This window comes from Artemia sp. Qi Xiang Cuo, chromosome 21 (genome assembly GCF_049724085.1).
Source record: "Artemia sp. Qi Xiang Cuo chromosome 21, ASM4972408v1, whole genome shotgun sequence".
NCBI lineage: Eukaryota > Metazoa > Arthropoda > Branchiopoda > Anostraca > Artemiidae > Artemia > Artemia sp. Qi Xiang Cuo.
The window spans coordinates 8,560,673-8,582,697 of record NC_142814.1 but is presented as its reverse complement, the minus strand read 5'-3'; the positions used below and the strand labels follow the sequence as shown (position 1 = coordinate 8,582,697).

The 22,025-nt window shown below is 32.6% G+C and overlaps 1 protein-coding gene across 2 annotated transcripts in view; it reads right to left on the bottom strand.

Annotated features, from left to right (window-relative positions):
- The window catches only part of LOC148939210 (venom serine protease 34-like), a 185,278-nt gene that overhangs the window by 57,467 nt on the left and 105,786 nt on the right, over positions 1-22,025 (bottom strand). For both annotated transcript variants that reach the window (XM_089107272.1, XM_089107271.1), the window contains exon 6: positions 21,408-21,486. In XM_089107272.1, coding sequence (XP_088963398.1) covers positions 21,408-21,486 — 79 coding nt within the window. The remainder of the gene's footprint in view (positions 1-21,407; positions 21,487-22,025) is intronic.

Sequence of the window (22,025 nt, the reverse complement as noted above, 5' to 3'; positions counted from 1 at the left end):
TGAAAAAGAAATTAGTTATTGATCATTTCTATTTTTCCAAATGATATAAATATTTTCCAACTTCAAAATGGGCACACACAAAAACTTACACACACACAAAAACTTACACACACACAAAAACTTACACACACACAAAAACCTACACACACACACAAAAACTTACACACACACAAAAACCTACACACACACACAAAAACTTACACACATACACAAAAACTTACACACACATACACACACAAACTTACACACACAAAAAAAAATTACACACACACACACAAAAACTTACACACACAAAAACTTACACACAAAAAAAAACTAACACACACACAAAAACTTACACAAACACACAAAAACTTACACACACACACACAAAAACTTACACACGCAAAAAAACTTACACACACTCAAAAAATTACACACACACACAAAAACCTGCACACACACAAAAACTTACACACACACACAAAAACTTACATGCACACTAAAACTTACACACACACACACACACAAAAACTTACACACACACAGAAACTTACACATACACACAAACTTACACACACACACACACAAAAACTTACATACAAACATAAGAACTTACACACAAAAAAACATACACGCACACAAAGACTTACACACACAAAAAACTTACACACACACACACATACTTACACACACACACACACACACAAAACTTACACACACACACAAAAACTTACACACAAACACACACACATAAGAAATTACACACACAAAAAAACATACACGCACACAAAAAATTAAACACAAAAAAACTTACAATCACACATACTTACACACACACAAAAAACAAAAAAAAACTTAAACAAACACACACACAAAAAATTACACACACACACACAAACTTACAAAAACAAAAAAATTACACACAAAAAAAAAATTACACAAACAAAAAAACTTACACACAAAAAAAAAATAAAACACACACAAAAAAATTTACACACACACACAAACAAACTTACACACACACAAAAACTTAAACACACACACAAAAACTTACATGCACACAAAAACTTACACACACAGAAACGTACACACACACACAAAAAAACTTAAACACACAAACAAAAACTTAAACACACAAAAAAATTACACACACACACAAAAAAACACACACACACACACACACAAACAAACACACACACACACACTTACACACAAACAAAAACTTACACACACACAAAAATTAAACACACACACACACAAAAACTTACACACACACACACACACACAAACAAACACACACACAAAAACAAACACACAAAAAAAAAACTTAAACACACACAAAAACTTACACACACACACACACACAAAACTTACACACGCATAAAAACTTACACACACTCAAAAACTTACACACACACACAAAAACATGCACACACACAAAAACTTACACACACACACAAAAACTTACATGCACACTAAAACTTACACACACACACACAAAAAAACTTACACACACACAGAAACTTAAACATACACACAAACTTACACACACACACACACACACACAAAAACTTAAATACACACATAATAACTTACACACACAAAAAAACATACACGCACACAAAAACTAACAAAAACAAAAAACTAACACACACACACGAAAACTTACACACACACACACACACACACACAAAAACTTACACACACACACAAAAACTTACACACACACAAAAACTTACACACAACACAAACACACAAAATAACTTACACACACAAAAAAAAATACACGCACACAAAAACTAACACACAAAAAAACTTACACTCACACATACTTACACACAAAAACACACACAAAAAAAAAACTTACACAAACACACACACAAAAACTAACACACACACAAAAAAAATTACACACACAAAAAAATTACACACACAAAAAAAATAAAAAAAAAAAAAAAAATAACACACAAACGCACAAAAACTTACACACATACATACACAAACTTACACACACACACAAAAACTCACACAAACACACAAAAATTTACAAACACACACAAAAAAATTTACACACACACAAAAACTGACACACACACAAAAAAACTTACACACACAAAAACTTACACACACAGAAACTTACACACACACACACAAAAACTTACACACACACACAAAAACTTACACACACAAAAAAATTACACACACACACACACACACAAACACACACACAACAACACACACACACAAACACACACACACACACACACACACACAAAAACAAAACTAACGCACACACACATAAAAACTTACACACACAAAAAAACTTACACGCACACAAAAACTTACACACACACACACACACAAAAAAACTTACACACACACACACACAAAATTACACACACACACAAAAAAAACTTACATACAGAAATAGAAAAACTTACACACACACAAAAACTTACAAACACACACAAACACACACAAAATCTAACACACACATAAAAAATTACACACACACACAAAAACAAAAACACACACACACAGAAACTAACACATAAAAAAAAACTTACACACACACACACAAAAACTTACACGTACACAAAAACTTACACACACACACTAAAACTTACACACACACAAAAACTTACACACACACACACAAAAACTTACACACACACAAAAACTTACACACACACAAAAAAACTTACACACAAAAAAACTTGTGTGTGTGAAAAAGCTATATCATAGTTGCGAATGTTTTCTCGGAAGATAAGCAGTTCTATTTCAATTTTAAATTTTTTCAATGAAGTGAAGAAAAGTTCAAGTTCTCTTCTGAATTTTCTCAATGAAAAAGAAATTAGTTATTAATCAATTCAATTTTTCCAAATAATATAAAAATTTTTCACTTCGGATCAGATTTTTCTCAAAGAGATGAAAAAATTTTAAATACTGTTCCTAATTTGTCATGGAAGATAGAAAATTTCAAGTTCTCTTCTGAATTTTACCAAAGAACACACTTCAATTGTAATTTCTCCAGAGAAAATAAAAATCTTCCTCTTCAGTTTTAAGTTCACCAAAGAGATAAAGAAATTTAGAGTTCTATTCTAAATTTTTCTGTAGTAGATAGAAAAAGCTATAGCACACTTGTGAATATTTTCCTGGAAGATAAAAAGTTCTAGTTCAATGTTTAATTTTCTCAACGAAGTTAAGAAAAGTTCAAGTTCTATTCTAAATTGTCTCAATGAAAAAGAAATTATTTATTGATCATTTCTATTTTTCCAAATGATATAAATATTTTCCAACTTCAAAATTTTCACACAAAAAAACTTACACACACACAAAAACTTACACACACACACACAAAAACTTACTCACACACACATAAACTTACTCACAGACAAAAAAACTTACACACACACAAAAACCTACTCACACACACAAAAAATTACACACATACACAAAAACTTACACACACAAAAAAACACAAACTAACACACACAAAAAAAAAAAATTACACACACACACACAAAAACTAACACACACAAAAACTAACACACACAAAAAACTTACACACACACAAAAACTTACACAAACACACAAAAACTAACACACACACACACAAAAACTTACACACTCATAAAAACTGACACACACTCAAAAACTTACACACACACACAAAAACCTGCACACACACAAAAACTTACACACACACACAAAAACTTACATGCACACTAAAACTTACACACACACACACACACAAAAACTTACACACACACAGAAACTTACACATACACACAAAATTACACACACACACACACAAAAACTTACATACACACATAAGAACTTACACACAAAAAAACATACACGCACACAAAGACTTACACACACAAAAAACTTACACACACACACACATACTTACACACACACACACACACACAAAAACTTACACATACACACAAAAAAATACACACAAAAACAAACAAAAAATAAATAAAACACACAAAAAAACATACACCCACACAAAAAATTACACACAAAAAAACTTACACTCACACATACTTACACACACACAAAAACACAAAAAAAAACTTAAACAAAAACACACAAAAAAACTTACACACACACACACACAAACTAACACACACAATAAAAATACACAAAAAAAAACAATTACAAAAAAAAAAAAAAAAACACACAAAAAAAAAATAAAACATACACACAAAAATTTACACACACACACACAAAAACTTACACACACACAAAAACTTAAACACACACACAAAAACTTACATGCACACAAAAACTTACACACACAGAAACGTACACACACACACAAGAAAACTAACACACACACACAAAAACTAACACACACAAAAAATTACACACACACAAAAACACACACACACACACACACAAACACACACAAACACACACACACACTTACACACAAACAAAAACTTACACACACACAAAAATTAAACACACATACACACAAAAACTTACACACACACACACACACACAAACTTACACACACACAAAAACTAACACACAAAAAAAAAACTTACAAACACACAAAAACTTACACACACACACACACACAAAAACTTACACACGCATAAAAACTTACACACACTCAAAAACTTACACACACACACAAAAACCTGCACACACACAAAAACTTACACACACACACAAAAACTTACACACACACATAAACTTACACATACACAAAAACTTACACACACACACACACACACACACACACAAAACTTAAATACACACATAATAACTTACACACACAAAAAAATATACACGCACACAAAAACTTAAACAAAAAAAGAACTTACACACACACACACACATACTTACACACACACACACACACACACACAAAAACTTACACACACACACACAAAAACTTACACACACACACAAAAACTTACACACACACACACACATAAGAACTTACACACACAAAAAAACATACACGCACACAAAAACTTACACAAAAAAAAACTTACACACACACACATACTTATACACACACACACACACAAAAAAAAAACTTAAAAACACACACACAAAAAAAATAACAAACACACACAAAAACTTAAACACACAAAAAACTTACACACACAAAAAAACTTACACACACAAAAAAACTTACACACACCTACACACACAAAAACTAACAAACACACACAAAAAAACCTACACACACACAAAAACTTACACACACACACAAAAAAACTTACAAACACACAAAAAAAAACAAACACACACACAAAAACTTAAACACACACACAAAAACTTACATGCACACAAAAACTTACACACACAAAAACTAAAACACACACACAAAAAAACTTACACACACACACAAACACTTACACACACAAAAAAATTACACACACACACACACACACAAACACACACACACAAACACACACACACACACACACAAACACACACACACAAAAACACACACAAAACAACTTACACACACACACACAAAAACTTACACACACAAACACAAAAAACTTACATACACACATATAAAAACTTACACACACACAAAAACTTACATACACACACACACACACACTCAATCTAACACACACATAAAAACTTACACACACACACAAAAACTTAAACACACACACACAGAAACTTACACATACACAAAAACTTACACACACACACACAAAAACTTACACGTACACAAAAACTTACACACACACACAAAAACTTACACACACACAAAAACTTACACACACACACAAAAAAACTTACACACACACAAAAACTTACACACACAAAAAATACTTACACACAAAAAAAAACTTGTGTGTTTGAAAAAGCTATATCATAGTTGCGAATGTTTTCTCGGAAGATAAGCAGTTCTATTTCAATTTTAAATTTTTTCAATGAAGTGAAGAAAAGTTCAAGTTCTCTTCTGAATTTTCTCAATGAAAAAGAAATTAGTTATTAATCAATTCTATTTTTCCAAATAATATAAAAATTTTTCACTTCGGATCAGATTTTTCTCAAAGAGATGAAAAAATTTTAAATACTGTTCGTAATTTTTCATGGAAGATAGAAAATTTCAAGTTCTCTTCTGAATTTTACCAAAGAACACACTTCAATTGTAATTTCTCCAGAGAAAATAAAAATCTTCCTCTTCAGTTTTAAGTTCACCAAAGACATAAAGAAATTTAAAGTTCTATTCTAAATTTTTCTGTAGTAGATAGAAAAAGCTATAGCATACTTGTGAATATTTTCCCGGAAGATAAAAAGTTCTAGTTCAATGTTTAATTTTCTCAACGAAGTTAAGAAAAGTTCAAGTTCTATTCTGAATTTTCTCAATGAAAAAGAAATTAGTTATTGATCATTTCTATTTTTCTAAATGATATAAATATTTTCCAACTTCAAAATGGGCACACACAAAAACTTACACACACACACACAAAAACTTACACACACACAAAAACTTACACACACACAAAAACCTACTCACACACACAAAAACTTACACACACACAAAAACCTACTCACACACAAAAAAAATTACACACAAACAAAAAAACTTAAACAAACAAAAAAAAAAAAAATTACAAAAACAAAAAAAAAAAATTACACAAACAAACAAGAAAACTAACACACCCAAAAAATAAAACACACAAAAAACTTACACACACAAAAACTAACAAACACAAACAAAAACTAACACACACACACACAAAAACTTACACACGCATAAAAACTTACACACACTCAAAAACTTACACACACACACACACTCACAAACTTACACACACACCATAAATCTCACATGCACACTAAAACTTACACAAACAAACACACACACGAAAACTTACACACACACAGAAACTTACACATACACACAAACTTACACACACACACACACAAAAACTTACAAACACACATAAGAACTTACACACAAAAAAACATACACGCACACAAAGACTAACAGACACAAAATACTTACAAACACACACACATACTTACACACACACACACACACACAAAAACTAACACACACACACAAAAACATACACACAAACACACACACAAAAGAACTAACACACACACAAAAACATACACGCACACAAAAACTTACACACACAAAAACTTACAAGCACACATACTTACACACACACACACAAAAAAAAAAAACTTACACAAAAAAACACAAAAAAACTTACACACACACACAAAAACTTACACACACAAAAAACTTACACACACAAAAAAACTTACACACACACAAAAAACTTACACACACAAAAAAAACTTACACACACACAAAAAAACTCACACACACACACACAAAAAACTTACAAACAAACAAAAAATTAAACACACACACAAAAACTTACATTCACACAAAAACTTACACACACATAAACGTACACACACACACAAAAAAAATTACACACACACACAAATACTTACAAACACAAAAAACTTACACACACACACACAAACACACACACACACACACAAATACACACACACAAACACACACACTTACACACAAACAAAAACATACACACACACACAAATTAAACACAAATACACACAAAAACTTACACACACACAAAAAAAAAAACTAACACACAAACAAAAAAAAACACACAAAAAAAAAACTCAAACACACAAAAACTTACACACACACACACACACAAAAACTTACACACGCATAAAAACTTACACACACTCAAAAACTTACACACACACACAAAAACCTGCACACACACAAAAACTTACACACACACACAAAAACTTACATGCACACTAAAACTTACACACACACACACACAAAAACTAACACACACACAGAAACTTACACAAACACACAAACTTACACACACACACACACACACACAAAAACTTAAAAACACACATAAGAACTTACACACACAAAAAAATATACACGCACACAAAAACTTACACACACAAAGAACTTACACACACACACACAAAAACTTACACACACACACACACACACACACAAAAACATAAACACACACACAAAAACTTACACACACACAAAAAATTACACACAAACACACACACATAAGAACTTACACACACAAAAAAACATACACGCACACAAAAAGTTACACACAAAAAAACTTACACGCACACATACTTACACACACACACACACACACACAAAAACTTACACACACACACACACAAAAACATACAAAAACACACAAAAACTTAAACACACAAAAAACTTACACACACAAAAAAACTTACACACACAAAAAAACTTACACACACCTACACACACAAAAACTTACACACACACACACAAAAACTTACACACACACAAAAACTTACACATACACACAAAAATTTACACACACACACACAAAAACTTACACACACACAAAAACTTACACACACACAAAAACTTACATTCACACAAAAACTTACACACACACAGAAACTTACACACACACACAAAAAAACTTACACACACACACACACAAAAACTTACACACACAAAAAAATTACACACACACACACAAACAAACAAACACACAAAAAAACACACACACACACACACAAACACAAACACACACACACACTTACACACAAACAAAAACTTACACACACACAAAAATTAAACACACATACACACAAATACTTACAGACACACACACAAACTTACACACACACAAAAACTTACACACACAAACAAAATTACACACACACACACAAAAACTTAAAAAAACACAAACAATTGCACACAAGAACACAAACAAAAACACACACACACAAAAAAAAACTAACAAACACACACACAAAAACCTACACACACAAAAAACTTACACGCACACAAAAACTTACACACACACAAAAACTTACACACACACAAAAACTTACACACACAAAAAAACTAACACCCACACACACAAAAACTTAAACAGACAAAAACAAAAAACATAGACACACACAAAAACTTACACACACAAAAACTTACACAAACACAAAAACTTACACACACACACAAAAAAACTTACACACAAACAAAAAAAAAAAAACAAAAAAAAACTTACAAAAAAATCCAAAAAAACAAACAAAAAAAAACAAACACACAAAAACAAAAAATTAAAAAAAAAAAAAAAATTAAAAAAAAAAAAAAAAAACTTACACACACACAAAAACTTACAAACACACAAAAACTTAAACACACATAAGAACTTACACACACACAACAACTTACACACAAAAAAAAACTTACACACACACTAAAACTTACACACTCACACACAAAAACTTAACACACACACACACACAAAAAATTACACACAAACAAAAAATTACAAACAAACAAAAACTCAAACACACACACACAAATATACACACACACAGAAAAAAATACACACACACACACACACAAAAACTTACACACACACACACACAAAAACTTACACACACACACACACACAAACTAAAACACACACAAAAAAACTAACACAAACACAAAAAAAACTTACACACAAAAAAAAACTAACACACACAAAAATAAAAACACACACACAAAAACTTACACACACACAAAAACTTACACACACACACAAAAAATAACACAAAAAAAAAAAAAAACAAAAACACAAAAAAAACTAACAAAAACACAAAAACTTACACACACAAAAAAACTTAAACACACAAAAGAACTTACACACACAAAACAACTTACACACACAAAAACTTACACACACTAAAAATTACACACGCACACACAAAAACTTACACAAACACACACACAAACTTACATACACACACAAAAACTTACACACACACACAAAAACTAACACACAAGCATAAAAACTTACACACACACAGAAAAACATACACACACACACAAACACAAAAACTTACACACACAAACAAAAACTTACACACACACACACACACAAACTTACACACACACACAAAAAATTACACACACACACACAAAAACTTACACACACACACACACAAACTTACACACACACAGATAAGAAACACACATAGAGACGACACATACATAGAGACAGAACACACACAGAGACGACAAACACACAAAGACGACACACACACACAGAGACGAGACACACACAGAGACGACTTCTAATGTAAGAGCAAGCATAGAGTACGATCGCTATAGCCGCAAGCATATTTCATGTTGTCATAGATGGCAGCACACCTGCTCAGACAAACACTCATAGTGAGAGACAGGCAAAAAGTTATGTTATTTTAGGTTCACTTAGGTTAGGTTAGGTGAGAGACAGACAAAGTTAGGTGTATGGTTAGGTTAGGTTAGGCTAGATTAACTTAGGTTAGGTTAAGGTAGGTTAGGTTAGCCTACGTACGCATGCGCAGGTAGGCTAACCTAACCTAACCTAACTTAACCGAACCTAAGTTAATCTAGCCTAACCTAACCTAACATAACCATACACCAAACTTTGTCTGTCTCTCACCTAACCTAACCTAAGTGAACCTAAAATAACATAACCTTTTGCCTGTTTCTCACTATGAGTGTGTGTCTGAGCAGGTGTGCTGCCATCTATGACAACATGAAAGATGCTTGCGGCTATAGCAATCGTACTCAATGCTTGCTCTTACATTGGAAGTCGTCTCTGTGTGTGTGTGTCGTCTGTGTGTGTGTGTGTGTGTCATCTCTGTGTGTTTGTCGTCTCTGTGTGTGTGCTGTCTCTATGTGTGTGTCGTCTCTATGTGTGTTTCGTATCTGTGTGTGTGTGTGTGTAAGTTTTTGTGTGTGTGTTTCTGTGTATGTGTGTGTGTAAGTTTTTGTTTTTGTGTAAGTTTTTGTGTGTGTGTGTATGTGTTTATGTGTGGTTAAGTTTCTTTGTCTTTGTAATTTTTTGAGTGTTTGTATGTTTTTTTTGTGTGTGTGTGTAAGTTTTTTTGTGTGTGTGTAATTTTTTTTTTGTGTAATTTTTTGTGTGTGTCAAGTTTTTTGTGTGTTTCTGTGTAAGTTTTTGTGTGTTTGTGTTTAATTTTTTGTGTGTGTTTAAGTTTTTTTGTGAGTGTGTAAGTTTTTGTGTATCTGTAAGTTTTTGTGTGTGTGTAAGTTTTTGTGTGTTTGTAAGTTTTTGTGTGTGTGTGTAAGTTTGTGTGTGTGTGTGTGTGTAAGTTTGTGTGTGTGTGTGTGTAATTTTATTTGTGTGTTTAATTTTGTTTGTGTGTGTGTGTAATTTTTTGTGTGTGTGTAAGTTTTTTTGTGTGTGTAAGTTTGTGTGTGTGTGTGTTTGTAAGTTTTTGTGTGTATGTGTGTTTAATTTTTTTGTGTGTGTAAGTTTTTGTTTGTGTGTAAATTTGTGTGTGTTTGTGTGTAAATTTGTGTGTGTGTGTGTGTGTGTTTGTATGTGTTTGTTTGTGTCTGTTTTTGTTTTTTTTTTTGTGTGTGTGTGTATGTAATTTTTTGTGTGTGTATTTGTTTGTGTGTGTGTGTGTAATTTTGAGAGTATGTGTGTGTGTAAGTTTCTGTGTGTGTGTAAGTTTTTGTGTGCATGTAAGTTTTGGCTTGTGTGTGTTTACGTTTTCGTGTGTGTGTGTAAGTTTTTTTGTGTGTGTGTGTAAATTTTTGTGTGTATTTGTAAGTTTTTGTTTGTGTAAGTTTTTTTGTGTGTGTTTAAGTTTTTTTGTGTGTGTAAGTTTTTTTGTGTGTTTAAGTTTTTTTTGTGTGTAATTTTTTTTTTTTTTTTTTTATTTTTTGTGTGTGTGTGTAAGTTTTTTTTGTGTGTGTGTGTGTGTAAGTATGTGTGTGTGTGTGTGTATGTTTTTTGTATGTGTATGTTTTTGTGTGCGTGTATTTTTTTGTGTGTGTGTTAGTTCTTATTTGTGTGTGTGTGTGTGTGTGTGTAAGTTTTTGTGTGTGTGTGTAAGTTTTCCTGTGTGTGTGTGTGTGTGTGTGTGTAAGTATGTGTGTGTGTGTGTGTAAGTTTTTTGTTTGTGTAAGTTTTTTTATGCGTGTATGTTTTTTTGTGTGTGTAAGTTCTTATGTGTGTGTGTAAGTTTTGTGTGTGTGTGTAAGTTTGTGTGTGTGTGTGTGTGTAAGTTTCTGTGTGTGTTTAAGTTTTTGTGTGTGTGTGTAAGTTTTAGTGGGCATGTAATTTTGTGTGTTGGTTTGTTTGTTTTTGTGTGTGTGTGTAAGTTTGTTGTATGTTTGTAAGTTTATGTATGTGTGTAAGTTTTTATGCGTGTGTAAGTTTTTGTGTGTGTGTGTGTAAATTTTTGTGTGTGTGTGTAAGTTTTTGTGTGTGTGTAAGTTTATGTCTGTGTGTAAGTTTTTTTTTTTGTTTTTTTTTGTGTGTTTTTTTTTAATTTTTTTTTTTTGTGTGTGTGTGTGTGTGTGTGCTAGTTTGTGTGTGTGTGTGTGTAAGTTTTTGTGTGTGTGTGTAGGTTTTTGTGTGTGTTTAAGTTTTTGTGTGTGTGAGTAGTTTTTTGTGTGTGTGTAATTTTTTATGTATGTGTAAGTTTTGTGTGTGTGTGTGTAAGTTTTTGTGTGTTTGTAAGTTTGTGTGTGGGCCCATTTTGAAGTTGGAAAATATTTATATCATTTAGAAAAATAGAAATGATCAATAACTAATTTCTTTTTCATTGAGAAAATTCAGAATAGAACTTGAACTTTTCTTCACTTCGTTGAGAAAATTAGACATTGAACTCGAACTTTTTAGCTTCCGGAAAAATATTCACAAGTATGCTATAGCTTTTTCTATCTACTACAGAAAAATTTAGAATAGAACTACAAATTTCTTTATGTCTTTGGTGAACTTAAAACTGAAGAGGAAGATTTTTGTTTTCTCTGGAGAAATTACAATTGAAGTGTGTTCTTTGGTAAAATTCAGAAGAGAACTTGAAATTTTCTATCTTCCATGAAAAATTAGGAACAGTATTTAAAAATTTTTCATCTCTTTGAGAAAAATCTGATCCGGAGTGAAAATTTTTTATATTATTTGGAAAAATAGAATTGATTAATAACTAATTTCTTTTTCATTGAGAAAATTCAGAAGAGAACTTGAACTTTTCTTCACTTCATTGAGAAAATTTAAAATTGAAATAGAACTGCTTATCTTCCGAGAAAATATTCGCAACTATGATATAGCTTTTTCACACACACAAGTTTTTTTGTGTGTGTGTAAGTTTTTTGGGTGTGTGTAATTTTTTTTGTGTGTGTAAGTTTTTTTGTGTGTTTTTAATTTTTTGTGTTTGTTTAAGTTTATGTGTGTGTTTTATGTTTTTTGTGTGTGTTTCATTTTTTGTGTGTGTTTTATTTTTTTTGTGTTTTTAAGTTTTTGTGTGTGTGTAAGTTTTTGTGTGTGTGTAAGTTTTTGTGTGTGTGTGTGTAAGTTTTTTTGTACGTTTAAGTTTTTGTGTGTGTGTTTGTGTAAGTTTTTGTGTATGTGTAAGTTTTTGTGTGTGTTTGTAAGTTTTTGTGTTTGTGTAAGTTTTTATGTGTGTGTATGTTTTTTTGTGTGTGTGTGTGTGTGTGTGTGTGTTTAAGTTCTTGTTTGCATCTAAGTTTTTGTGTGTGTGTAAGTTTTTTTTTGTCTGTGTTTAAGTTTTTTTTTGTGTGTGTGTGTTAGTTTTTGTGTGTGTGTGTGTGTGTAAGTTGTTTTGTGTGTGTGTGTGTGTAAGTTTTTGTGTGCGTGTAAGTTTTTGGGTGTCTGTAAGTTTTTATGTGTGTGTGTGTAAGTTTTTGTGTGTTTGTTTTTTTGTGTTTTTGTGTTTGTTTTTTTGTTTGTTTTTGTTTTTTTTTTTTTGTGTTTTTTTTTGTTTGTGTTTGTGTGTTTGTGTGTGTGTGTGTGTGTGTGTGTGTGTGTGTGTGTGTGTGTGTAAGTTTTTTTGTGCATGTAAGTTTGTGTGTGTGTGTGTAAGTTTTTGTGTGTGTGTGTAAGTTTTTGTGTGTGTGTGTGTAAGTTTTTGTGTGTATGTGTAAGTTTTTTTGTGTGTGTAAGTTTTTTTTGTGTGTAAGTTTTTGTGTTTGTTTGTAATTTTTTGTGTGTGTGTGTAAGTTTTTTTTGTGTGTGTGTGTGTGTAAGTGTGTGTGTGTGTGTGTAAGTTTTTTGTATGTGTAAGTTTTTGTGTGCGTGTTTTTTTTTGTGTGTGTGTAAGTTCTTATTTGTGTGTGTGTGTGTGTAAGTTTTTGTGTGTGTGTGTAAGTTTTCCTGTGTGTGTGTGTGTGTGTAAGTTTGTGTGTGTGTGTGTGTAAGTTTTTTGTTTGTGTAAGTTTTTGTGTGCGTGTTTGTTTTTTTGTGTGTGTAAGTTATTTTGTGTGTGTGTGTAAGTTTTTATGTGTGTGTGTGTAAGTTTGTGTGTGTGTGTGTGTGTAAGTTTCTGTGTGTGTGTAAGTTTTTGTGTGTGTGTGTAAGTTTTAGTGTGCATGTAAGTTTTTGTGTTTGTGTGTAAGTTTTTGTGTGTGTGTAAGTTTTTGTGTGTGTGTGTAAGTTTTTGAGTGTGTGTAAGTTTTTGTGTGTGTGTAAGTTTTTGTGTGTGTGTGTTAGTTTTTGTGTGTGTGTGTAAGTTTTTGTGTGTTTGTTAGTTTTTGTTTGTGTTTTATTTTTTGTGTTTGTGTAATTTTTTTTGTGTTTTTTTATTTTTTTTTGTGTGTGTGTGTGTGTGTGTGTGCAAGTTTGTGTGTGTGTGTGTGTAAGTTTTTGTGTGTGTGAGTAGTTTTTTGTGTGTGTTTAAGTTTTTTTGTGTGTGATTATGTTTTTGTGTGTGTGTAAGTTTTTATGTATTTGTAAGTTTTGTGTGTGTGTGTGTAAGTTTTTGTGTGTGTGTAAGTTTTTGTGTGTGTCCATTTTGAAGTTGGAAAATATTTATATCATTTAGAAAAATAGAAATGATCAATAACTAATTTCTTTTTCATTGAGAAAATTCAGAATAGAACTTGAACTTTTCTTCACTTCGTTGAGAAAATTAGACATTGAACTCGAACTTTTTAGCTTCCGGAAAAATATTCACAAGTATGCTATAGCTTTTTCTATCTACTACAGAAAAATTTAGAATAGAACTACAAATTTCTTTATGTCTTTGGTGAACTTAAAACTGAAGAGGAAGATTTTTGTTTTCTCTGGAGAAATTACAATTGAAGTGTGTTCTTTGGTAAAATTCAGAAGAGAACTTGAAATTTTCTATCTTCCATGAAAAATTAGGAACAGTATTTAAAAATTTTTCATCTCTTTGAGAAAAATCTGATCCGGAGTGAAAATTTTTTATATTATTTGGAAAAATAGAATTGATTAATAACTAATTTCTTTTTCATTGAGAAAATTCAGAAGAGAACTTGAACTTTTCTTCACTTCATTGAGAAAATTTAAAATTGAAATAGAACTGCTTATCTTCCGAGAAAACATTCGCAACTATGATATAGCTTTTTCACACACACACAAGTTATTTTGTGTGTGTGTAAGTTTTTTGGGTGTGTGTAAGTTTTTGTGTGTGTGTAAGTTTTTGTGTGTTTGTGTAATTTTTTGTGTGTGTGTAATTTTTGTTGTTTGTGTTAGTTTTTGTGTGTGTGTGTATTTTTTTTTGTTTGTTTAAGTTTTTGTTTGTGTTTAAGTTTTTGTGTGTGTGTAAGTTTTTGTGTGTGTGTATGTTTTTGTGTGTGTGTGTTTAAGTTTTTGTGTACGTGTAAGTTTTTGTGTGTGTGTGTGTAAGTTTTTGTGTGTGTGTAAGTTTTTGTGTGTGTGTTTAAGTTTTTGTGTGTGTGTAAGTTTTTATGTGTGTGTAAGTTTTTTTTTGTGTGGTGTGTGTGTGTGTGTAAGTTCTTGTGTGTTTGTAAGTTTTTGTGTGTGTGTAATTTTTTATGTGTCTGTGTGTAAGTTTTTTTTTTATGTGTGTGTATGATTTTGTGTGTGGGTTTAAGTTTTTTTGTGTGTGTGTGTGTGTGTGTAAGTTTTTGTGTGCGTGTAAGTTTTTGTGTGTGTGTAAGTTTTTATGTGTGTGTGTGTAAGTTTTTTTTTTGTGTGTGTGTGTGTGTGTGTGTGTGTGTGTGTGTGTGTGTGTGTGTGTGTGTGTGTGTGTGTGTGTTTTTGTGTGTGTGTGTTTTTGGGTTTGATTTTTTGTTTTTGTTTTTTTTTTTTGTTTAGCTTTTGTTTTGTGTGTGTGTTTGTTTTTTTGTGTTTGTTTGTGTGTGTGTTTGTGTGTGTGTGTGTGTGTTAGTTTTTGTGTGTGTGTAAGTTTTTGTGTGTGTGTAAGTTTTGTGTGTGTGTAAGTTTTTGTGTGTGTGTAAGTTTTTGTGTGTGTGTGCCTAAGTTTGTGTGTTGTTTGTGTGTTTTTTGTGTGTGTAAGTTTTGTGTGTGTGTATACGCTTTTTGTGTGTGTATGTAAGTTTTTCTGTGTGTGTGTATGTGTAAGTTTTTGTGTGTGTGTAAGTTTTTGTGTGTGTATAAGTTTTTGTGTGTGTTTGTAAGTTTTTGTGTGTGTGTGAAAGTTTTTTGTGTGTGTGTGTAAGTTTTTGTGTGTGTGTATTTTTTTGTGTGTGTGTATCAGTTTTTTTTGTGTGTGTGTAATTTTGTGTGTGTATGTGTGTTTAAGTTTTTGTTTGTGTATCATTTTTTGTGTGTGTGTGTGTGTGTGTATTTTTTTTTGTGTGTGTTATTTTTTGTGTGTGTGTATGTTTTTGTGTGTGTGTAATTTTTTTTGTGTTTGTAAGTTTTTGTGTGTGTGTTTGTTTTTTTGTGTGTTTGTCAGTTTTTTTTTTGTGTGTGTGTGTGTGTGTGTGTGTGTAAGTTTTTGTGTGTGTGTAAGTATTTTTGTAAGTTTTTGTGTGTGTGTAAGTTTTTTTGTGTTTGTAAGTTTTTGTGTAAATTTTTGTGTGTGTGTAAGTTTTTGTGTGTGTGTGTGTGTAAGTTTGTGTGTGTGTGTGTGTGTGTGTGTGCGTGTGTGTGTGTGTGTGTGTAAGTTTTTGTGTTACTGTTAGTTTTTGTGTGTGTGTGTAAGTTTTTTTGTGTGTGTAAGTTTTTTTTTGTGTCTGTGAGTGTGAAAGTTTTTTTGTGTGTTTAAGTTTTTGTGTGTGTGTGTGCGTGTAAGTTTTTGTGTGTGTGTAAGTTTTTATTCAGAATCGAAGTTGAACTTTTCTTCACTTCTTTGAGAAAAGAGAAAATTCTGAATCGAAGTTGAACTTTTCTTCTTCCGGGAAAATATTTGGAACACTTCAACTTGTAAAATGGGTTTAGGAGGGACATTAAGAAAGGAACTTGCTCTGAAATGCCTTTTGAAAAGTATTTCTTGGTGTTGAGGTATCTAAAAAGCTGTAAAGTAAAGTTGTGGGTGAAAAGGATGGGTACTTCAAGTTGGAAAATGGGTTTAGAAGGGATATTAAAAAAAGAAGTTGCTCTGAAATGCCTTTTGAAAGGTATTGCTTGGTGTTGAGGTATCCAAAAATCTATAAAGAAAAGTTTTGGGTGACCAGGATGGATGCTTCAAGTTGTCAAATTTGTTTAGAAGGGACATTAAGAAAAGAAGTTGCTCTGAAATGCCTTTTGAAAAGTATTGCTTGGTGTTGAGGTATCCAAAAAGCTGTAAAGTAAAGTTGTGGGTGAGAAAGATGGGTACTTCAAGTTGGAAAATGGGTTTAGAAGGGACATTACGTAAAGAACTTGCTATGAAATGTCTTTTGAAAGGTATTGCTTGGTGTTGAGGTATCCAAAAAGCTGTAAAGTTTTGGGTGAAAAGGATGGGCACTTCAAGTTGGAAAATGAGTTTAGAAGTGACATAAAGAAAAGAAGTTGCTCTGAAATGCCTTTTGAAAGGTATTGCTTGGTGTTGAGGTATCCAAAAAGCTGTAAAGTAAAGTTGTGAGTGAAAACGATGGATGCTTCAAGTTGCACAATGGGTTTAGGAGAGACATTAAGAAAGGAACTTGCTCTGAAATGTCTTTTGAGAGGTATTTCCTGGTGTTGGGGTATCCTAAAATCAGTAAAGTATAGTTGTGAGTGAAAATGGTGGATAGTTCAACTTGTAAAATGAGTTTAGAAGGAACATTAAGTAAAGAACTTTTTTTGAAATGTCTTTGAAATGTATTTCTTGTTGTTGAGGTATCCAAAAAGCTGAAAAGTATAGTTGTGGGTGAAAAAGATGGGTACTTGAAGTTGGAAAATGAGTTTAGAAGGGACATTAAGAAAAGAACTTGCTCTGAAATGTCTTTTGAAAAGTATTTCTTGGTGTTGTGGTATCCAAAAAGCTTTAAAGTAAAGTTGTGGGTGAAAAGGATGGCTACTTCAAGTTGGAAAATGGGTTTAGAAGGGACATTCAGAAAGGAATTTGTTCTGAAATGTCTTTTGAAGAGTATTTCTTGCTGTTGAGGTATCCAAAAAGCTGTAATCTAAAGTTGTGGGTGAAAAGGATGGGTACTTCAAGTTGGAAAATGGGTTTAGAAGGGGCATTAAGAAGGGAACTTGTTCTGAAATGCCTTTTGAAAAGTATTGCTTGGTGTTGAGGTATCCAAAAAGCAGTAATGTAAAGTTGTGGGTGAAAAGGATGGGTACTTCAAGTTGGAAAATAGGTTTAGAAGGGACATTAAGAAAAGAAGTTGCTCTGAAATGCCTTTTGAAAGGTATTGCTTGGTGTTGGGGCATTCAAAAAGCTGTAAAGTAAAGCTGTGGGTGAAAAGGATGGATGCTTCAACTTGTAAAATGGGCTTAGGATGGACATTAGGAAAGGAACTTGCTCTGAAATGTCTTTTGAAAAGTATTGCTTGATCTTGAGGTGTGCAAAAAGTCGTAAAGTAAAGTTGTGGTGAAAAAGATAACTACTTCAAGTTGTAAAATTGGTTTGTGAAGGACATTAAGAAAAAAACTTGTTCTGAAAAGATATAATAAAGCCTTTTGAAAAGTATTGCTTGATGTTTGGGTGTGGAAAAAAAGTCGTAAAGTAAAGTCGTGGTGAAAAAGATAAGTAATTTAACTTGTAAAATGGGTTTAGGAAGAAAATTAAGTAAAGAACTTGTTCTGTAAAGATATAATAAAGCCTTTTGAAAAGTATTGCTTGATGTTGGGGTATTCGAAAAGCCTTAGTAAAGTTGTGGGGGAAAAGATGAGTACTTCAACTTGTAAAATTGGTTTAGGAAGGACATTGCGTAAAGAACTTGTTCTGAAAAATATAATAAAGCCTTTGGAAAGTATTGCTTGATGTTGGGGTATGCAAAAAGTCGTAAAGTAAAGTCGTGGGGAAAAAGATAAGTACTTCAACTTGTAAAATGGGTTTAGGAAGGACATTAAGAGAAGAACTTGTCCTGAAATGCCTTTGAAAAGTCTTGCTTGATGCTGGGGGTGTGCAAAAAGTCGTAAAGTAAAGTTGTGGTGAAAAAGATAACTACTTCAACTTGTAAAATGGGTTTAGGAAGGACATTAAGAAAAAAAATTGTTCTGAAAAAATATAATAAAGCCTTTTGAAATGTGGGGATCCTTCTGTGTCTCAAATGCACAAAAAAGTATTAACAAATTGTGATTGGGGCTCTTTGGGGATTTGGGTGGGCCTTTGGGGGTCCGGGGGCCCTTTGGGGGCCGGGTGATCCTTTGGGAGCCCGGGGAACCTTTGAGGACCGGGGGCTTCCGTTGCGGTTGGGGTAAGGGGATCTGAGCCCTTTGGGGTTGGGGTAGGGGGATCTGAGACCTTTGGGGTTGGGGTAGGGACCTCACGACACTGTTCAAATGGAACTTGTGTATTATAACGACCACAGAGTTTTACCCTCAAATCCTATTCTAAAACATCTTCTAAAATCATCTTTTAAAATGTCTCTAACTGTTTCGCCGAAATAATTCCCTAAAATGTCTAAAACGGTTTCGCCCAAATAACCCCTAAGCGTAGTTTCTGCGTGTTCCTTTTGTTTTTGGCATCCCTGCGCTGTCACATTTGAAATGACTTGGAAACCCTTTTCCGCGTTAATCTCTTCATCTCTAAGATCAAAACATTCGCCCGAAAACAATTCTCCTGGGAAACTGTTTCCAGGTCAAAGTTTGTTATTGATTCAAAAAAGGGGAATTAATTTGTTGTTTCTAAGGGGAATTATTCATCTACGAAAGGGGAATTAATTTGTTGTTTCTAAGGGGAATTATTGATCTACGAAAGGGGAATTAATTTGTTGTTTCTTAGGGGAATTATTGATTTACGAAAGGGGAATTAATTTCTTGTTTCTAAGGGGAATTATTGATTCAAGAAAGGGGAATTAATTTGTTGTTTCTAAGGGGAATTATTGATTCACGAAAGGGGAACACGTGATTCTGTTTCCTATTCCTGGATCTTAACATTCGCCCCGATATGGCACTTGGCCAAACAACAACAACAACATTCTCGGAAACGTGTTCTCCCTGGAGATTCCATACCAATATTTGGTGCCCCGTCACGACTGACAGCACAGGTGTTCTCCCTAGGGACTCTATGCCCATATTTGGACTCCCGTCCGTATCAATAGGGTCATTTCTACTATCATGTCAAACCAATGGCCCTAGATGATCAGGAGAGGGCTTATTTGAACGGAAATTAAAAGTTCTAGTGCCCTTTTTAAGTGAACAAAGATAATGGAGGATAAACAGCCCCCTCCCATGCCCCTTTTTTCCAAAAGATGTCCGATCAAAATTTTGAGATACCCACTTCGTTCAGCATAGTTCAAAAGTCCAATAACTATGCCCCTTTATTCCCCTAGGAAAAGAGCTATAATTTAAGCGATTCGCCCATTGTTGACATTTAGTATTTGTTATTAAGAACTGCATTTTAATTGTCTGGGAGGGGGATGTTCTGCGGGATAGATTTTTAATGGAGCGACAGTTTCCTGGGGAAATTTTACACGCGGAGGGATTTACTGGCATGATTTTAATAATGGTCAGAAATTAAATTAAAAGGAAATTGAGGTTTTTACTGGAAGTAAGAAGCATAAACGAACGGAAATTATTCTGCTTATGAGGAGACAGCCCCTTCCTCAACCATCACTCTTATCTCTAAAGTCTTAAAGTTTTTTTTTAAATACAGCTCACTCAAATTCAACGACCCTTGTGTTTGAGCAGTCTTTCTCAAAGAACTGTAACAAAAAGTCAAACTTTAACGTAAAGACTGAGGTTTGATGAAGGAGATGGGAGGGAGGTTCGCTCATATACGGAATAATTTCTTTTCATTTTATACATTTATATACTATATATACATTATATATTAATACATTTTAATGCTGCTCCTTTCTTCGAGTCGGAATCGGTTTCTTTTTAATTTAATCACGCTCGGTTGAGCCAAGGCGAAAAAATTTGGCAATTATATATCCGCTGTAAAAATTTTTGCTTTCCTAGAATGTTGTTCAATACTGAATTACTTTCAAAATTCGTGCCATGTACTAGTTGATTTTAATACCGAAATTATTCATATCACTTGCTAGGTAAAAAAAACTCACCCAGCTTGAGCTCTTTCATTACATAATGGTGGAAGCTGAGGGTTAGTTGACTTAACCCTCTGAAACGCTCTTGCTAAAGCTAAAAAATAAAAATAAAATTCAGTTCACTTTAGTTAAATATAACTTTGAAGATAAGTATAATATTAGTTCTAATGTTTCATTAGTCTTAGATTAAATGAGCTCGAGGTCATTGAAAATAACCTATGATGCTTGGAGAATTTTTGGATGACTCCAAGACAGTTGGTTGAAACAAGGCAAACTCATAAAAGAAAAATAAACATTTTTTTCCCTGTTAACAAATAAAAATTCAACTTTACGATTAGCCATGCGCAGACTACGTTTATATCAGCGTTGCCAACATTGTACAATTGTACTGTTTTTGGTATAATTTATATGACCTTTTACGATTTGGTACATTTGGAAGTTTGTTGGTCCAATACAAAATTTCATATACAATAGCATGTATTTGTTCCTTTCTTAGTCATGTACTTGTTCAAGTTTTATTTCATCACATAATTTCTTCTTGTTACGGCAAAATTATAACCAACTTTTTAGATGGTGCAAATTAATCTCTTGCGGTGCAATTTTAGTTGTAAAATTGGTACAGTTTATTTCAAG